The 18583-nt window shown below is 43.3% G+C and overlaps 1 protein-coding gene across 3 annotated transcripts in view; it reads right to left on the bottom strand.

Moving 5' to 3' along the window:
* Positions 1-5273: 5273 nt before the first annotated feature.
* Positions 5274-18583, bottom strand: part of arl15b (ADP-ribosylation factor-like 15b) — a 373635-nt gene continuing 360325 nt past the window's right edge. For all 3 annotated transcript variants that reach the window (XR_005459967.1, XM_038790891.1, XM_038790892.1), the window contains one exon: positions 5274-7175. Coding sequence is in view for 2 of the 3 variants with exons in the window: in XM_038790891.1 (XP_038646819.1) it covers positions 7017-7175 (159 nt within the window). In the remaining variant the exon portion in view is untranslated. The remainder of the gene's footprint in view (positions 7176-18583) is intronic.

The raw sequence follows: 18583 nt of genomic DNA on the forward strand, positions 1-18583 counted from the left end.
ACTCCTACCTGCATCAACGGGGCCGAGGTAGAGATAGTTGACAGCTTCAAATTCCTAGGTGTGCGAATCACCAATAATCCATCCTAGTCCACCCACATCGATGCTACCACCAAGAAAGCACAACAGGGCCTATACTTCCTCAGGAAACGAAGAAAATGTCCACATTGACACTTACCAACTTTTACAGATGCACCATAGAAAGCATCCTATCTGGCTGCATTGCAGCCTGGTATGGCAACTACTCGGCCCAAGACAGTAAGAAACTTCAGAGTTGTGTACACCATCCAGTCCATCACACGGACCTGCCTCCCATCCCACCTCCCGGTGCCTTGGGAAAGCAGGCAGCAAATCAAAGACCCCCCCCCCCCCCCCCCCCCCCCGGCTTACTCATTCTTCCATCGGGCAAGGGATACAAAAGTCTGAGAACACGCACAAACAGACTCAAAAACAGCTTCTTCCCCAGTTACCACACTCTTATGGGCTGATCTGATTAATACTACACTCCTGTATTCATCACCCGATGCCGGTGTCTAGGTATTTACATTGTGTACCTTGTGTTGCCCTATTACGTATTTTCTTTTCATTTACTAAATGATTTGTTTGAGCTGCACGCAGAAAAATACTCACTGTACCTCGGTGCACGTGACAATAAACAAATCCGATCCCAAACAGCTGCATGTTCATCGAGTGGAACCCCTTTCGGTTTGTGTACAGCGGCCTGTCACCTGCAGGTGCTCATAGGGGGACATGCATCCCGTTTATCACCCCCTGGACCTGGGGCATCCCATCGATGGCAGAGAATCCTGCTACCCGGGCAGCCAGGTGAGCTTGGTCCACATTGAAATGGATGCATTGAGCCGTTTGGACATATAGGGCCTCGCTGACGGCACGGATGCACCTGTGCACTGAGGTCGGAGAGATCTCAGACAGGTCCCCGCTCAGCGCCTGGAAGGACCCCATGGCGTAAAATTCAGAACGACCATCACCTTGATGGCCATTGGGAGCGGGTGCCTCCCAATACCCCAGCGGTGCAAGGTGTGCCATCATCTGGCAGGTATGTTGCACTGTCGCTCTGCTCAGCCGGAGTCTTCGATATCATGCCTGGTCCAGCAGGTGTTCTAATGATGGGCACTGCCGGCACACACAAGGCCTCATGAGGTGTCCCCTTTGGCACCTCCTTGGTCTGTTGGGCGGCTCGCTCTCCATCCTGGGTGGCTGCTACCTGTTCCTCTGTGACACGCTCTGCTGCTGCAGCTTTCTCCTTGTCCTCAAGCAGCTGCAGCCTGTACAGCCACAGGACATCCCCCAGCCTGCGACGACTAGCAGGAAGGCCACCATTGCTGGTTGAATTACAATATCCATTGTCTGCAGGGGGTGAAATGTGATATGTTAGCATGGCGCGTGTCCCTGTGCCCAAACAGGTCCAATAGGCCCCCGGTTGGCACTTCAGGCTCTGCACCCACATGTTACGCCTCCCCCATCCCAGTACCCCTGGCCTTGTCGGTGGCCGGCACCGTGCGGGACTCTGTCCTTGATCCCAGGCGTACCATCGTCTGACACGGTCTTCACTAGTGGCACGCACCACAGCCCCCATAGGAGCTATTGTGGGCTTTGCCCTGGGTGGGTCACCAGGGGGTGGGGTGGGTGTGCCCGAGGGGTTGGGGGCACCCGTATGGCCGGTGTGACTCTGCGGAACCAGGCACCAAGGTGCGTGGTCAGTGGGGTGTTCAGTAAGATGGCTGCCTTGCCACTCCACTTGTTCTGCCGTCACCCCCGTCCCAGCCAGCTCGACCAGTGGCTGGCACGGCAGCCCAGTCGTGTTCTGCTTCCTCCCTCTCGCTCCCTTATCCTAACGCCAGTTTCACTTTGTAAAAGCACAAGTGAACCACACCACCGGGAATTCGGCCCATCGGAGGAGGAGAATCGCAGAGACCGAGATCGGAGAATACCAGGTCAAGCCCGCTAATGATATGCAAACTGTGTTTAGGGTATGCACATTCCGGTACTCATTGATGTGACGGAGAATTCCGATTTGGCATGAGAATCCCATCCGCTATGTTTACTTTGCAGTGGAATTGGTTACCTAAATGAATTTTACATTTAAATTACATCATTCAAACACATTTCCTTTCATCCTACACAGATGGATGGACTATCTAAATGTGGAAATGAAAACATTAATCAGCACCCTTTTTCCCTGTGGAATAAACGGTTGTGATTGTTTGAAATTTGGTATTAGAACATAGAATAGTACAGCACAGAACAGGCCCTTCGGCCCTCGATGTTGTGCCGAACAATGATCACCCCACTTAAACCCACGTAACCCGTATACCCGTAACCCAACAATCCCCCCCATTAACCTTACACTACGGGCAATTTAGCATGGCCAATCCACCTAACCCGCACATCTTTGGACTGTGGGAGGAAACCGGAGCACCCGGAGGAAACCCACGCGCACACGGGGAGGATGTGCAGACTCCACACAGACAGTGACCCAGCCAGGAATCGAACCTGGGACCCTGGAGCTGTGAAGCATTGATGCTAACCACCATGCTACCGTGAGGCCCCTCAATTGTATTCTTGTGCTTGTCCTGATGAATGCATGAAAAATAAAAATATTTTTTTAAAAAATGAATGCATGAAAAAAAGCTTCAGCAACATCTCTCAGTAACATTCAATTTTTAAATCCGAATGCTGAATGACAAATAAAAACAAAGATTCTAATTGAAACAAAGTTCCAGCAAATGAAAATGAACAATATTTTAAACTGCATGAATTAGCTTGGAGTTCAATTTTATTGTTTCCAACAGGTCCAAATGCCGTATACCTGCTTTACGCTGGCTTTGGGCATCAGATACTACATCAATGAAGGAGCAATACAAAGTGATTTATGTAGGATATTAAAGTATACAACTGGCAGCACAGTGGCGTGGTGGATAGCACTGCTGCCTCACAGTGCAGAGGACCCAGGTTTGATCCGGGTATGGGTCACTGTCCATGTGGAGTTTGCACATTCTCCGTGTGTCTGTGTGGGTCTCACCCCCACAATCCAAAAGATGTACAGGGTAGGCGGATTGGCCACTCTAAATTGCTCCTTAAAAAGTATGTAACAAAGTGTCAGAGTGATAATATGTTACTGAGAGTATTAATGGTCTGGTAAATTTACATGGTTCTGATCCTAATGTCAACACCCTAATTCACAAGTTATTTTGCATGCTGTTTATATTTATCAATTCCAGACAAGTTTTATTAAAACTTAAAAATCTCACAATAAAGTTAAAAATAAAAACCAAATTATTCAGCAGCAAAGATAAAACTGATCAAATATTAGGCAGCTGTGGTTCTGTTTGGCAGCTTATACATACACTGATCTGCAGAACTGCTTCAATTTTCAATTAGATTGGCATACAGTATGCATGTGTTTTACTTGGTATCTGAAGAAGTTAGAACATTTGCTTACAATCTACAAATAAGTCATATTTTCATTACTTTTAAAATGTTTTACCATTTGAAAATATATCCATTAAGAATGAAAAATATAAAGATATAGGAAACGCACATCAACAACTATCTGAAAGAAAAGGGCAGCTTAATATTTTGTCATTGGTGTTCTGATAAAAAGTTAAACCAGAGTCATTAATCTACCCTCTCTTTCATATGCAGACTGATCTGCCTTAAATATTCTGCCAAATCACAAAGCATAACATGGACGATACATACAACATATTAAATTTACAGTACATTCTGAAAAATATATCTCCATGGCACTGTTGAAAATATATCACAGATTTATTTTCTTAAAACTTTCAGAAAACGTTGTTGATTTGCCCAAGTTAATTCAAAGAGAGAGAATGTATTCATGATCTATTCAAGCACTCTCACCAATCCTAGTCCTTAGCCAGTCGTAATATTACATGTATTTTGGTGGTTTCCTTATTTTCCCTGCTCATTCTCATAGTTCTTCCTGTATCTCTCCATGATGATTTAATTGAATACAGGAACTCAGTGGGGTTAATTTTGTATTCTCCCGCTCTGTGGGGTTCCACATTGGGACTTCAATGACCAAAATGACAGGGATGCAAGTAGTTCCCAAGCCACTGTCATTATGCACTAAAGCAGCTGTTATGACGTACGTGTAAAAGAGCACGAGGTTAGATCGGCTTTAAAGAGCTTTTCCTTCAACTGTGAAGTTGGTGAAAAAAAATGTAATGCAGGCATCCATATCTTACCACTTTATAGCACAAATTTCACATTTCTTTCTTTATGCTGTTTTGTCTTAATGTAATTTCATATATTGCAAATAATAGGTTTCAAGCAAATGAGTCAATCAAAATTATAAGAGCAATTGAGAAGTGTTATAGATAGAACAGTACAGCACAGAACAGGCCCTTCGGCCCTCGATGTTGTGCCGAGCCATGATCACCCTACTCAAACCCACGTAACCACCCTATACCCGTAACCCAATAACCCCCCCTTAACCTTACTTTATTAGGACACTATGGGCTGTTGTACAGGGAGCACACATAGACATAGAATTTACAGTGCAGAAGGAGGCCATTCGGCCCATCGAGTCTGCACCAGCTCCTGGAAAGAGCACCCTACCCAAGGTTAACACCTCCACCCTATCCCCATAACCCAGTAACCCCACAACCCAGTAACCCCACCCAACACTAAGGGCAATTTTGGACACTAAGGGGAATTTATCATGGCCAATCCACCTAACCCGCACATCTTTGGACTGTGGGAGGAAACCGGAGCACCCGGAGGAAACCCACGCACGCACACACGGGGAGGACGTGCAGACTCCGCACAGACAGTGACCCAGCCGGGAATCGAACCTGGGACCCTGGAGCTGTGAAGCATTTATGCTAACCACCATGCTACCGTGCTGCCCATCTGTTCTGATGAAATTTCATTTGTGACCTACTAACTCTTTCTCTCCAGATTCTGCCCGAGCTGCTGAGCATTTCCACCATTTTCTATTTTTATTTCAGATTTCCAGCATCCAGCTTATGCTCTTACATAATGTGTGTCTTCAGCAACCAAATGTTGAAACAAAACCCTAAAAGCCTATGTGCAATAAAGTATAAACTAGTTCCAAAGCATATCTTTCTCGGTGTATGTATACATGCTAATCCATGACCTTTACCTCACAAAGAAAAATATTACGATGAAGGAAATAACCGTTCACCTTGCACATTTGCTACTGAATTGGCAACTTAAGCGGAGTTTGTAACTGTGTTGCTTGAAGCGATTAAACGGAGACCAGCCACTCCGATTCAGCAGTAACCTTTATTTTTATTAACAACAGTGAAAATCTGAGAATAATCTCTGATTTATTTGGCTATACTGGTTATTTACCTGCTAAATACAGTCTGTATTTTCAGTACAAAGACAGGCTATGTGCCAGTTAAACAAGTAGTATATATTATCAGTAACAAAGGTACAAAGTTAAAAATATGAATGATTTCACTCACTTAAAAAAGCAGCTGCAACCTACTGGTGTACAAAAATTCCAAAATTTCTATAAATACAATGAAATACAGCAAGCTTACTGTAAAATAGAAGCATACATATCACAGATAAATGGAACAGCTTTACAGTATGCACAGCAAGACATGTGACAAATAAACACTGAAAAGGGATATGAAAATACAAATTCCAACAGAAGAATCTCAGAACACCATCTGAAATTCTTAAACTTCAAGCAAAGAGACAATGTGAATGGTTGGAGAGAGGGATGGTGATAGTAGACGGGGAGGGGACCATGTCGACAGTTGAAAGGCATTAGGCGTCAGACAGAGGCTTGTCAGGAACAGCTGCTGGTGAGTATTGATTGATAGTGTTTTCATTCTGTTTACTGAAGAGTTGCAGACAGTCCCAGGTTTGAGAAGGAGTGCAAGGCTGATGCATACATACACAAAACATGCACACACACACAAAAAGTAATTTGACAGATGGCTCGAGCAGCATCTACCACAGTGTCTTCAATACTTAATGTTTTAGAACTCTTTAAATTCTTGGAATATAATACATTTCAATTAAAATGTTAAATTTAAGACAAAATTAGTACTGTTGATTTTCTTTAACCTAAGTTGCGTTCATTAGATTGCACCATATAAAGAGAAAAAAAGACAAGACTTCATTATAGGATATGTTGATTAATTTTCGATCTTGAGTAAAGATTCAAGGCCAAACCTTTTGTTCAAAGTCCTGAATTAAATACAAGCAAAAGCAGTCTAATTTGTCAATGAACAGGTACAATAGACATGCTATAAAAGTCTATGCTCTTTCAAGAACAGTGTTGGATAAAAACAAAATTCTACAAATCACTTGTTTTAGTTTATTCTAAAAGAGCTTCTTAATCTGTCTGGCACTATTTCAAATATTTAATAGTAGTAATAATAGTATTAATACCAAGTAGCACATCATGTACATGTTATGTCTGGGGTTTACAATACCAAAACATTCCTTTCTATCCAAATGATTTACAAATGTTCTCTCATTATGCTCACTGGTCAGCTTCTTTATGTTGTGCACCTGACTAACAATATACAGAAATAATCTGAAGCAAAGTGCAAGACCCAACATCCACCCATCATTGTAGACTAATTTTGACAAGTATACAGATTACTTCACCAATAGACCAGAAGTTATCATTGATCATGATTTTTAAAACTTTCACTGCTATGGTAGTAAAACTGATTACATACTGAAATATCATGCAACTACAGTAAAATGGCAAAACGAGAAGTAGAAAATTGAACAAAACTAAGTTCCCTATTTTGCTCAGATTTCAATTTAAACTGATTTCATCTTTCGGCTGATTTGAGATATGTTCGTCCTGTTTCAAAATTATTTGTTTCTCATGATATGTAGGATTTGGATCACACAAAACAATTATTTAAAATGAACATTCAATAAAGTTATTCTAATACCATGAAGTTTAGCTATGGGGTCTAAAGATTTGGAAAAGGTTTCAATTTCAGTGTTCTAAATGGCAGTCAGTGCAGATATCATATTCTTCCTGGAATGTGCTCTTGATCAATCTCTTCAAGCAAGCTGATGAACTGATTGAAGCCTTCTCTTACAGCATCCATGTTCTCTACAGAGCAAGGCTGAAGGATCCACCGCTGACCCCGTGCAAGTGGCTCCAGTTCAAAGTATTTCTTAATCTGAAAAGAAAATCACATTTTAGGAAACATGCTTTGACGGTCTACAAGTCAAAGTGTGATTGGATAATTTTACACTGACAAGAGAGAATGATTGAGATCAGATGTGATATCCAAACACAGGCATGGGGTCACTGTAGATTTCAGGACCAGTTTTTGCCAATTTATCACGTTTTTGCATCTGTATTATTTACAGCGTAAAAGTGTTATACTGGACAAATATTCAGGACAAATCAAATTCTAAATTTTTAAAATATTAACTGGTCATTTTGTTTTTCTATATTCTTTCACGGGATGTGGGCATCCCTGGCAAGGCCAGCATTTGTTACCCATCCCAAACTGCCCGAGACTTTCCTGGCTTATCAGGCCATTTCCAGGGGCATTTAAGAGTCAGCCACAATGCTGTGGGGCTGGAGTCACATGTAGGTCAGGCCAGGTAAGGACGGCCGCTTACCTTCCCCAAAGGATATCAGTGACCAACGATGGGTTTTTACGACAATCAAAGAAAATTTCAACGTCACCATAACGGAGACTAGTTTTATATTCCAGATATATTAACTGAATTCAAATTCGTCCAGTTGCCATGGTGGAATTTGAACCCATAACCTCAGAACATTAGTCTGGCTTCTAGATTACTGGTCCAGCAATATCACAATCATAATGGTGCAAAGGAGGCCAGTTGGCCCAACATGTCTGCACTGGCTCTACAAACAAGCGTTATGGTTTTCCCCCATATCTCTGTATAGTTTCTATTCATGTAAGATGTCTTACAACACCAGGTTGAAGTCCAATAGGTTTGTTTTGAACCATTAGCTTTTGGAGCGCAACTCCGTCAGGTGATTCTTACTGTGCCCACTCCAGTCCAACGCCGCCATCTCCACATCATGGCTACCATCTATTCAAGTAATCATCTAATGCCCCCCCGAATGCCTCAATTGAACTTCCCTCCACCACACTTTCAGACCAGTGATTTCCAGATTCGGATCACTCATTGTGTAAAGTTTTTTCTCACAACATATTTGCTTCTTTTGCAAATCACCTTAAATCTATGCCCGCTCGTTCTTGATCCCTTTACGAAGGATAACATTTCTCCTTGTGTACTCTGCCCAGCCCCCACATGATTTCAGCAATAACCTGCTCACGGAAGCTCAGTTTAGGTGCAACCAGGGTCACTCAGCTCCTGATCACAGTACAGCCATGGTTCAAAGATGGACAAAAGAGCTGAATCCAGAGGTGAGGGGAGAGTGACTGGCCTTGATATCAAGGCAGCATTTGACAGAGTTTATCATCAATGAGCCCTCACGAAACTGGAGCCAATGGGAATCAGGGGAAAGAGGTTTCTGCTGGTTGGAGACATACCTTACCCAAAGAAAATGGTTTTGGTTGTTATTGGAATCATCACTGCAGGACATGATGAACAGTGGCAGACGTGTGTACCACTTACAACAGACGCTGAAGGAACTCACCAAACTTCCTTAGGCAGCACCTTCCAAACCCTTGGCCACTGCCATTTGAAGGACAAGAGCAACAACTGCCTGGGAACACCACCATCTGGCGGTTCCTCTCCAAGACACTCATCATCTTGACTTGGAAATATATCGCGGTTCCTTCACTGTCGCTGGGTCAAAATCCTGAAAATCCCTCCCTAACAGCACTGTTTGTGAACCTGCAACTCAGGACTGCAGTGGTTCAAGATGGCAGCTCCCCACCACCATCTGAAAGGCACCTAGTGATGAGCAATAAATGTTGACCTAGCCAGTGACGCCCACATCCCACAAATGAATAACATCTCGATCATATCTCCTCTCAGCCTTCTTCTTTCCAAGGGTAAGAACAGTCCCAAACTCTCCAATCTATTATAAACTGAACTATCTTACCACTATGCTACTGTCTCCCCAAACTGCAAGCAATACAATTAATGTTTGTACATTTCAGGTATCTTATTGAACTGATTCGGTAATGCATCATGGTCTCTCCTTCACAGTTGTGTATTATGTGCTGTGCTGATTACTTAGAAAAGTTATTTTCCAGATTAGCAGTCATGCAGACATTTATCCTTTAACAGTCTTACTGACCAATAAATTAAGCTCAGTTACAAATGACGTAAAAACTCATCAAATTTGAGCATTTTCTTATTGAAACATTCACTAAGCTGATTAGAGTACATTTTTAATTAAGAATAACATTAACATTCTAGTATAGAATTTAAGCAAATTTAATTCAAGCAAACTGATGTGTACCTGAAAACAAAGAAGAATGTTTAGAAATACCAGAACTGTCTAGTCAGACTTTTAATGAGTAGCTTACTTAACCCTTTAATTGCTAAAGTCCATGTTTATTTTAAAAGTTTCATTAACTACGGTGCAATGTTTCAATTAAAAGCAATCAACAGGATGTTTTTTAAAAAATCATTTAACTCGTATACATTTCACCAGCTCACATGGTTCTTGGAGGCAACTTGATCTCCTCCCACCATTCTAACTGGACTTTTCTTCAGCCAGCTACTCAAGAGTGACAATAATGTGCTGATGATCATTTCCCTTTCTCATACTGGATGGCTCGAGTTAGTGTTTCATATAGTGGCAACAATGTACTTTCACCATAGCAACAATATCTCACATTTTAACAAAAATCAAACCAGATATATGGTGCCTCTTGTAATCTCTCTCAGGCTTTCAAACCTTAATAAAATGCCCAATACTACTTACATACCTCACTGGGTGAACAACATTGGAAGTCACAAAAATGAAAAATATGATGCCTTATTTTCCAATACATACTGGTGCAACTGCCAGTCGCCTGAAACCTCCCAAATTGACCCTGGAGAACAAATATTCTTTACCTTCAGACTTTTAAGTGTTAGTAGATTACAGTGAAAGTGTTTTTTAAAATAAGAAAGTCTTGAAAACAACAGGGATTATGTAGCCCAGAAAGAACCTTGCTTATATTAGAGGATTATCGTTGGCTTCATCTTACAGGAAAAGAGCCCATTTTTAAAAGTGGGTTTGTGTCAGTTTCAGAAAATGGACCAGGGAACATACAAGGTGGGGGTCTGTTGGCATCACCAGCAGTTAAGTTCAATTCCAATTCATTATCATAGAATTATTCAGCAAAGGAGGCAGTCATTTGACCCATCATGCTTCTATCATCTCTGATAGAGCTAACCAGTTTGTCATACATCACTGTTCTTTCCCTGTAAGCCTCTTCCATTCAAGTCTTTGCCCAATTCTCTTTTGAATGCTACTTGAGAATCTGCCTCCACCATTGTTTCAGGCAGAGCATTTCAGACGACAGGAATTTGCGATGTTTAAAAAAAAATCCGAACATTGCCCATTTGCCAATCATCTGAAATCTGTGTCCTCTGGTTACCTCTCCTTAGACTGAGAAAAAAACTTCTGATTTACTCTATCAAAGACCATCAAAATTTTGGAGACCTCTATAACATCTCTTTTTAACCTTCCCGGCTTTAAGCAAAACAATTCTGCTTCACCGCATATAATAGAAGTCCCTCAAACCTGGTACTGTAATGATTAATATAATATATATTTGAAATTAGGAAGTATTTATGTACCCTAGATATGAAAATAGTAAAACATCTTGTTTACAGACAAACAGAAATTAATGTGTGGTTGCTCCAACAAATTTAGTGCAACACGTGTTTTGTGTTATCTGCATATTTTGTTTCTAATTGAAAAATCAGAAAGGTCAGTTCACCATCTGGAAAGCGTACATGGAAAATAAACAGCTGGCAGTGGGCTACAAATCTGTAACATACTTGAGGGATTTGGATGACGTCAAAGAGTTTACATAGTAATCCGAACCCAAGAGTGTAGTACAATCTTGATATACTCCCAATCATCACTTAAAATATAGTCAACTTAGTTTTATTTGTTCAGAGCATTCCTGTTGGGAGGTTTCCCATTGAAGTTTGACTTTTTTGTTAGCATTGCTAATAGGCACCATTATAGTTGGAAAGCTTTTCTGTGTAACTTTCATGTGATAGGAATGGAGACATATTACAGTTTGACTACACCAAGGTTATAATAAAGTTAGCTGACAGAAACAGTGGACATTTACTGGAGTAAGAACATGCGTGTTTCAAAAATGCCAGTTTGCTAGTTTATTCAGTACTTTCCAAATTGAGCATTTTCCCATTTCCTATAGGAAAGGCAGTACCAAGGTTATTTCCCCCTAAATTGCTTTGCACTGCTTTCTGTCAGAGTCTACTGTCCTCACTTACCCATCAGAATGTTCCTTCAACTTATCCCTGTTGTTATGACCAACCTCAGGTGAGGTTCTCCAAAAGTTGGAGATCCGGTCAAGACCCCTTGATCTGTCACCGCCTGGCTGGGATACCCCAAATGTTTACAAACTCGGGTGAGGAGGGATGACTGCCTCCGATTCTTTACTCAACCCACCCTCAGCTGGCAGCAACAAGGTTTAATCTAGAGTACCTTTCTCAGATCTAATTAACTAGGCTTGAGTTAAGATAGAGTAAAACACAAATCTACATTCATTTGGATTTGAAGAAAGAATTGTGCGCAATAATGAGTAATCATAAATAAAACCTTGATTTATGAGGTGTGGGTGATGATATGTTGAGGTGATTCAGAATTGATTGCAGGATGATCGGCCTCTGCAGATGAATAATTGATTCTTTAATTCAGGCGTTCTGTGGTTTGGTAGAGCTGTCTGGATGTCTGTTCCGTTTGCCCATTTGCAGCTGTGCTTTACTAGAGATGGTCATCAGCCTTTGGATGCTTTTAGAAGTATTCGGTCTGTCAATGACTGACTGTATACTCGTAGCCATTTTGGTGTTTGCGTCTATTTTAAAATATGAAACTCAGGTCCTTTTGAAGTGCAATATTTCCATGTGTAATTCCCTGTTTTCTTTTCTCCATCATTATGACAATTCCTCACAAAAAGGGAGAAAGAACTTCTAAAGCAACAAAACACACACATTCATTCTCTGAGCAACTGTCAATATCCAGTTGATCCTAAACAGTTTTTATCCTGTCCTAAACAAGATAACCTGCTCACGTGTCCCCCCCCCCCCACCCCCAAAATGGTTGGCTACACTTAATTATGTGTCAGCTTTGCCTCAAAGTCTCGTGTTTTTTCCTTATCATCAGCTCCAGTCGATAGTCCTATCTGTCCCTCACTGTGACTCTGGATTAAATATCTTCACTGAGGTTTGGGTATTTTACTTGGCTGTTGGGCTGCACCATTCCAGTCAGGTGTAATACTTTTCCTGCCTCCGGGACCCTTAAATTGGCTGGTTCAGCCCCAGGCACTTTTACAGGTCTAATTGCCAGGAGGTTAGTGGATTGTCCTCAGACTTCATTCCAGCACCTGTTCGGGTACACAGAGGGAGAATTCAGAATGTCTAAATTACCTAACAGCACGTCTTTCAGGACTTATGGGAGGTTTGGGTAATCAGACCTCTTGCTCACCCAGCAGTTTACCGACATACAATCCCTACAGTACAGAAGGAGGTAATTCGACACAGCAGTTCTGCACTGATCCATCAAAAGACCACCCTACCTAGGCCCAATCCCCCAATCGATTCCTGCAACCCCATCCTAAGGGGCAATTTAAAATGGCCAATCAACCTAACCTGTACATCTTTGGACTGTGGGAAGAAACCGGAGCACCAGAAACCCACGCAGATACGGGGAGAACATGCAAACTCCACACAGTCACCTGAGTTTAGAATCAAACCTGGGTCCCTGGTGCTGTAAGGCAACAGTGCTAACTACTATGCCACCGTGCTGCCTTCTTTTGACTTTGTGGTGAATCATAATCCTAGTAATTCACACTGTGTTATATTATATGTGTTGTGTCATTGTAAGCTCAGTATACGAGCAGTTGCGCGGCTCTGCCCATACGGGGAGATGAGGAGTTTGTACTGGGCTCCACCTTGGCTCCGCCCATGGCTCCTCCCACTAACCGGAAGTATAAATATCTGCAGTTGTGAGCCTGCTGCCAGTTCATCTCGTCGCAGGCAGGCTCAGTTGTAAGACTATTAAAACCACTGTTCACTTCCAACCACGTGTCTTGTGAATTGATGGTCACATCAATTTAATAGTCTTAGGAAACTTAAAGAAAACGACTATGGAATCAGCCCTCAAACCTGACCGATTAGAACTCGACCCGCAGGCTGCAGAGGCGAAAGAAATCTTTCAACACTGGCTCAGATGTTTCAAGGCTAAATCAAGCACTACAGAAACTAGAGGAGCAGAAACTCAGTCTACTGCACGCAAGGGTGAGCCACCGTATCTCTACTCAACTTAACAGTACTACCTCGTATACGGATGCCCTAGCCATGCTAGATCAAATGTACGTGAGGCCCATCAACGAGGTCTACGCGCGCCACATTTTTACGACCCGCCGCCAGCGCTCCGCGGAGTCGTAGGACGAATTCCTGCGCAATTTAAAAGCCTTAGCTCGAGACTGTAATTATCAAGCTGTATCAGCCGACCAGCATATGGATCTCACTGTCCGAGATGTGTACGTGGCAGGGCTCAAGTCAAACTATGTGCGCCAGCGGTTGCTCGAAAAAGGGGCCCAGAACTTGGGCGGACACTGTAGAATTGGCTCTACCATGGAGGTTTCGTTCCGCAGCCTCACCTCGTTCCCCGCGGACCAAGTGACCCCATCGTGGGCCCCCGACCAGCGACTGCCCCAGGCCTGCGCCGTGCGGCCACCCACCCACTACGCAGCCCCAATGTGCCATTTTTGTGGGCAGCCCCAACACCCATGGCAGCACTGCCCGGCCTGCAATGCGACCTGCAGCAGCTACGGTCGCAAAGGACACTATGCCCGAGTCTGCCTGGCAAAGAAATCCCCCTCTCCAAACTCTCCTGCAGCCCAGAGCACTCGTTTCCAAAACTCACAGGCCCGCAGGCCCCGAAATGCTGTGGCCTGTACTCCGACCCCACCCGACATGTGCAACTCATGGGGGCCGCCATTTTGGCAATCCTCCTCCACGCGGCCGGCCACGTGCGACTCATGGGGGCCGCCATCTCGGGCACCATCTTCCTCGCCGCCCGCCACGTGCGATCCACGGGGCGACCATCTTGGGATCCATCCTCTTCAAACTCTGAAACTCACCCCGAAGACTACGACTTCAGCGGACAGTCATCACGGGGCCACTCCAGCACAGCTGATCAAGCCGCCGACTACCCGCAACTCAGCACGGTCACGTTGGACCAGTCGCGTCCGAAACACCTCCGCAACTCGATGATGACCGTTAAAATCAATGGGTACAGGACACCGTGCCTCTTCGACTCCGGGGGCACCGAGAGCTTCGTACACCCAGATCTGGTAAGATGCTGTTCGCGCCCTATCTTCCCTGCACGGCAAACTATCTCCCTCGCTTCGGGCTCACACTCTGTTCACCTCCAAGGGCGCACCGCCGTGACCCTACTCCACCCTTGTCTCCTCCCACTAACCGGAAGTATAAAGATCTGCAGTTGTGAGCCTGCTGACAGTTCATCTCGTCGCAGGCAGGCTCTGTTGTAAGACTATTAAAACCACTGTTTACTTCAAATCACATGTCTTGTGAATTGATGGTCACATCGGACTTAAATTGAAGCAAGGTCGTTTTCTCACCAACAGAATATCTGTTTGTGAAGCTTTCTGGGATCTCTGTTCTAAAAGTGAAAAGATTTCAGATAGTCAGATCTCCTGCTCACCCAGCAAGAGTACGTGCTGGCTTCTTTACAGAGTACTCTGCCTGGTGTCTAACCTTCCTGTGTTTCAACTGCTTTGCCACGTGGTTTTTCAGCTAAGTGAGGCACCAACCTCACTCTTCCTAGGCTATTTGGGAATTTCTGTTCCCAATTTGCATTCACCATGAAGCCATTAGTTAAACAGAACACTGGGCCATTTGCACTCTAATTTGTTATCCTGAGAACTTGTATTCTCTCACTTGTTCCCCGTGTCCCGGACCATTACCGCCTCCAAGTGGATGTTTGGCTCCTGCTGTACTCCTTTGCAGCTTTTCAAACTGGTGAAGCACCTTCCTCACTATCTGCTTCTCAATTCAGGAACCCCCTCACCCCCATTTAGGTCTGCCATGAAATTAACTGTCAAGTAGGTAATCTTCATTTTAAAAAATAATAATCTTTATTATTGTCACAAGTAGGCTTACATTAACACTGCAATTAAGTTACTGTGGTAAGCCCCTAGTTGCCCCACTCCGGCGCCTGTTCGGGTACACTGAGGGAGAATTCAGAATGTCCAATTCACCTAAGAAACACGTCTTTTAGGACTTGTGGGAGGAAACCCACGCAGACACAGGGAGAAGGTGCAGACTCCGCACAGACAGTGACCCAAGCCGGGAATTGAACCTGGGACCCTGGCACTGTGAAGCAACAGTGCTAACCACTGTGCTACTGTGCCGCCCACTCTTATTCCCCTGTTTAATCTTTACAGATGCTTCACGGATCTTTTTTTTTTACGACTGTTGGCATATCTTTGGTCCTTTGAATTTCCAGTAACCCTAACTCTGCAGCTGGGTGTGGCACCACTCTCACGGTCCCCTTACTTGTCTCAGAGTTTGCCTGGTCCCAGTTTAACTCTGCAAAGAATATATTTACTAACTCAACTTCCAGGTCATCCTCTTTGCCTGGCTCAAATTCCACCGGTCGCGCATGAACCTTTGGCAACTGCACACTTGGCCTTTTTAAATTCCAGGAGCTGTTCCTTAATTCCCATCCTCACTGATTCTGTTGTCTTCTTTGGGGCCTCCAAACACTGCCCAGCTCTCTGCCTTGCTGCAGACTTTGGCTGTGCTTTCCCTGTCTCTTTGATTGCCAGTAGTCCTGGCCTAGCTATTCCAACCCTTGCTGGCCTACGGCCCTCCTTCAGACATCTGACCCATTCTGGGTTCCCTGTATTCCTATAGAACCTGGCTGGTTTCCTCCAGCTCTTTTAGCTTCGTTTGACTCAAGTATTCTTTCCTGACTGCTCAGGAGTATTATTCTAAAGTATGCTTTTAATGCCTCGATTTTTCTGTCCAGTTCACACATTCTTCTTTAGCGAGCTTCCTCTCTATCCCTTCTCTTTCTTTGCTAAAGTTCCTCTCTTTCTAGTTCTAGGAGTTGTGTTCTCTGCAATTCAATTTATTTTCATAACCTTGCCCTACGTTCGCAACGTAACCTTCCGGCTGCAAAGTGTAATACTATAAATGTCACATTCAAAGGATTCTTTACTCCAAAGTGCCTAGAGAGTGCTTCAACTCTTCAAGGAACAGGACTTTTAAATCCCTGAAGTACTGGCTCCTTCCTCTAGAAAAGCAGTTGCAAAAAAAAAAAAGTGGACATTTTTAACCTTCAGTTTAACAGTACAGACTCGAGAGCATTTTTGCAGTTTTGTAAAGTTGGTTTCAAGGAACAATTTACTTTCACCACTCTAATTTGTTTCACCCATGGGAACAAATTCTGGACCACGAGTCCCCATCTGTTAACCTTCTGTGGCAACACTATTGGGATGATAAGTTCCCAATTTAGGTCAATTTCCTGACTGAGCATCCCAAATTGTTATGACTAGCTCCAGGTGATGTTCCCCAGCAGCTTTTGATCCAGGTGACACCCCACGTTTGTCACCGTCTGGCTGTCCGGCTAACCCCAAATTGTTACGAACCCAACTGAGGAGGGATGACAGACTCAGTGTCTTTATTCAGTCCACCCTCTGCTGGTAGCAACAAGGTTTAATGCAACAAGGTTCCCTTTCTCTTGGGTACCTTTTCCAGATCCAATAGTTAAGTTTATAAAGGAAACAATTTAACCAGGCTTTCTTTATTAACTACTAAAAAGGTAAGGAGAAATGGTAAAACACAATCTACATTTGTATGGATTAGAAAAAAGAATTGAGGAAAAAGTAAATATAAATAAAAAGCTATATGGAACAGTCGTTGATCTGCAAGGAGTGGATGGATGATGACACATTGTAGTAGTAACGATTTGATTGCAGTAGAGTTGGCTTCTGCAGATGAATAGTTCTCGATTTAGGTGTTCTGCGGTGTGGCAAAGAGATTTTAGTTCTTTTTCACCTACAATCCTTTTGCTGGCTCATTAACTTCCACAGAGTGTTGTTAGACATTCCTACAAAAGCTGTATCACAGTTCCAGTGTGGAAAACGTCTAATCGCAGTTCCTCGCAGCCCACACAGTTACAACGGCATCAGGCAGGCAAGCAAGCGGGCGTCAAGGTCGCACAGTGGTTAGCACTGCTGCTTCACAGCGCCAGCATCCCAGGTTAGATTCCTGGCTTGGGCCACTGTCTGTGTGGGCTTCCTCCGGGTGCTCCGGTTTTCTCCCACAAGACCCGAAAGACATTGTTTGTTAGGTGAATTGGACATTCTGAATTCTCCCCCTGTACCCGAAGAGGTGCCGGAATATGGCGACTAGGGGCTTTTCACAGTAACTTCATTGCAGTGTTAATGTAAGCCTTCTTGTGACAAAGAAGATTATTATTATTTTAACCCCTTTCGTTCTATATTTCAAGAGGAAACTGGAATACACTAATTGGTCTGGGCAGTGTTTTTCAGATGAGATAGTCGTTATATTCCTTTGTCTTTGCCGGAGATGATAATCAATGTTTGGATGCTTTTTGAAGTACATTGTTTGGAATTACAGGGAGGGGTGGGTTCCATTGTCCCTTAGAGAAACACCCTGCAGCAATTCCGGTCAGTGGCAGACTGTACATTTTCAGCCATCTTTGGTGTTTGTGATCATTTTAAAAGTTCTTAATGTCCAATATTTCTATGTCTAATTCCCTGACACCATTAATTTCAATAAATGTGATTGAAATTTCCTGTGAACACCTCCTATTTATTCATACCTCCAGTGTTGAAGACTGGTCATTTGAGGCTGAATCATTCTATGGTAATAAGGATGGGATGGTTGAGGTGACATTGGGATTGCTTTACTCCAAACTGCCAATTACTAATTGTTGCTTCAGCTGTTCTAATTTTGTTAATGCTGCACCTTTTTATTGCTTATCCAAGTATTCCAAATTGACTTTGCAACTTTTACAGACAAAATAATCGCAAGTCCCGCGACAGCATTAAACTACAGTATAAATATTTTTGGCTTACCCAGTGTACATAGAAACCTGACAAAGTAAAGTATCAGATCAAGTGACTGATCATCCAGCAAGCAATTTCTGTAGATTTGTATCTTTCCTAGCCTTGATTTTTCTCCCTCCGAGGCTCCTTTCTAGTTCGCAAATTCCCCAAAGATTGGCTTAAATCACCATTTTTCAGAGGCTGTTCAATTCTGGGAAACATTACTGATGAGACTTATCCAGCCCCAACTAACAAAAAGGAAAATACACTTTCAGTAAGGATGGTAATCAGGATTGGAAATGATCCCTACCTTGATCCAGAGGAGCGGTGATCATCCT

This window comes from Scyliorhinus canicula, chromosome 3 (assembly GCF_902713615.1).
Source record: "Scyliorhinus canicula chromosome 3, sScyCan1.1, whole genome shotgun sequence".
In the NCBI taxonomy this organism is placed as follows: Eukaryota; Metazoa; Chordata; class Chondrichthyes; order Carcharhiniformes; family Scyliorhinidae; genus Scyliorhinus; species Scyliorhinus canicula.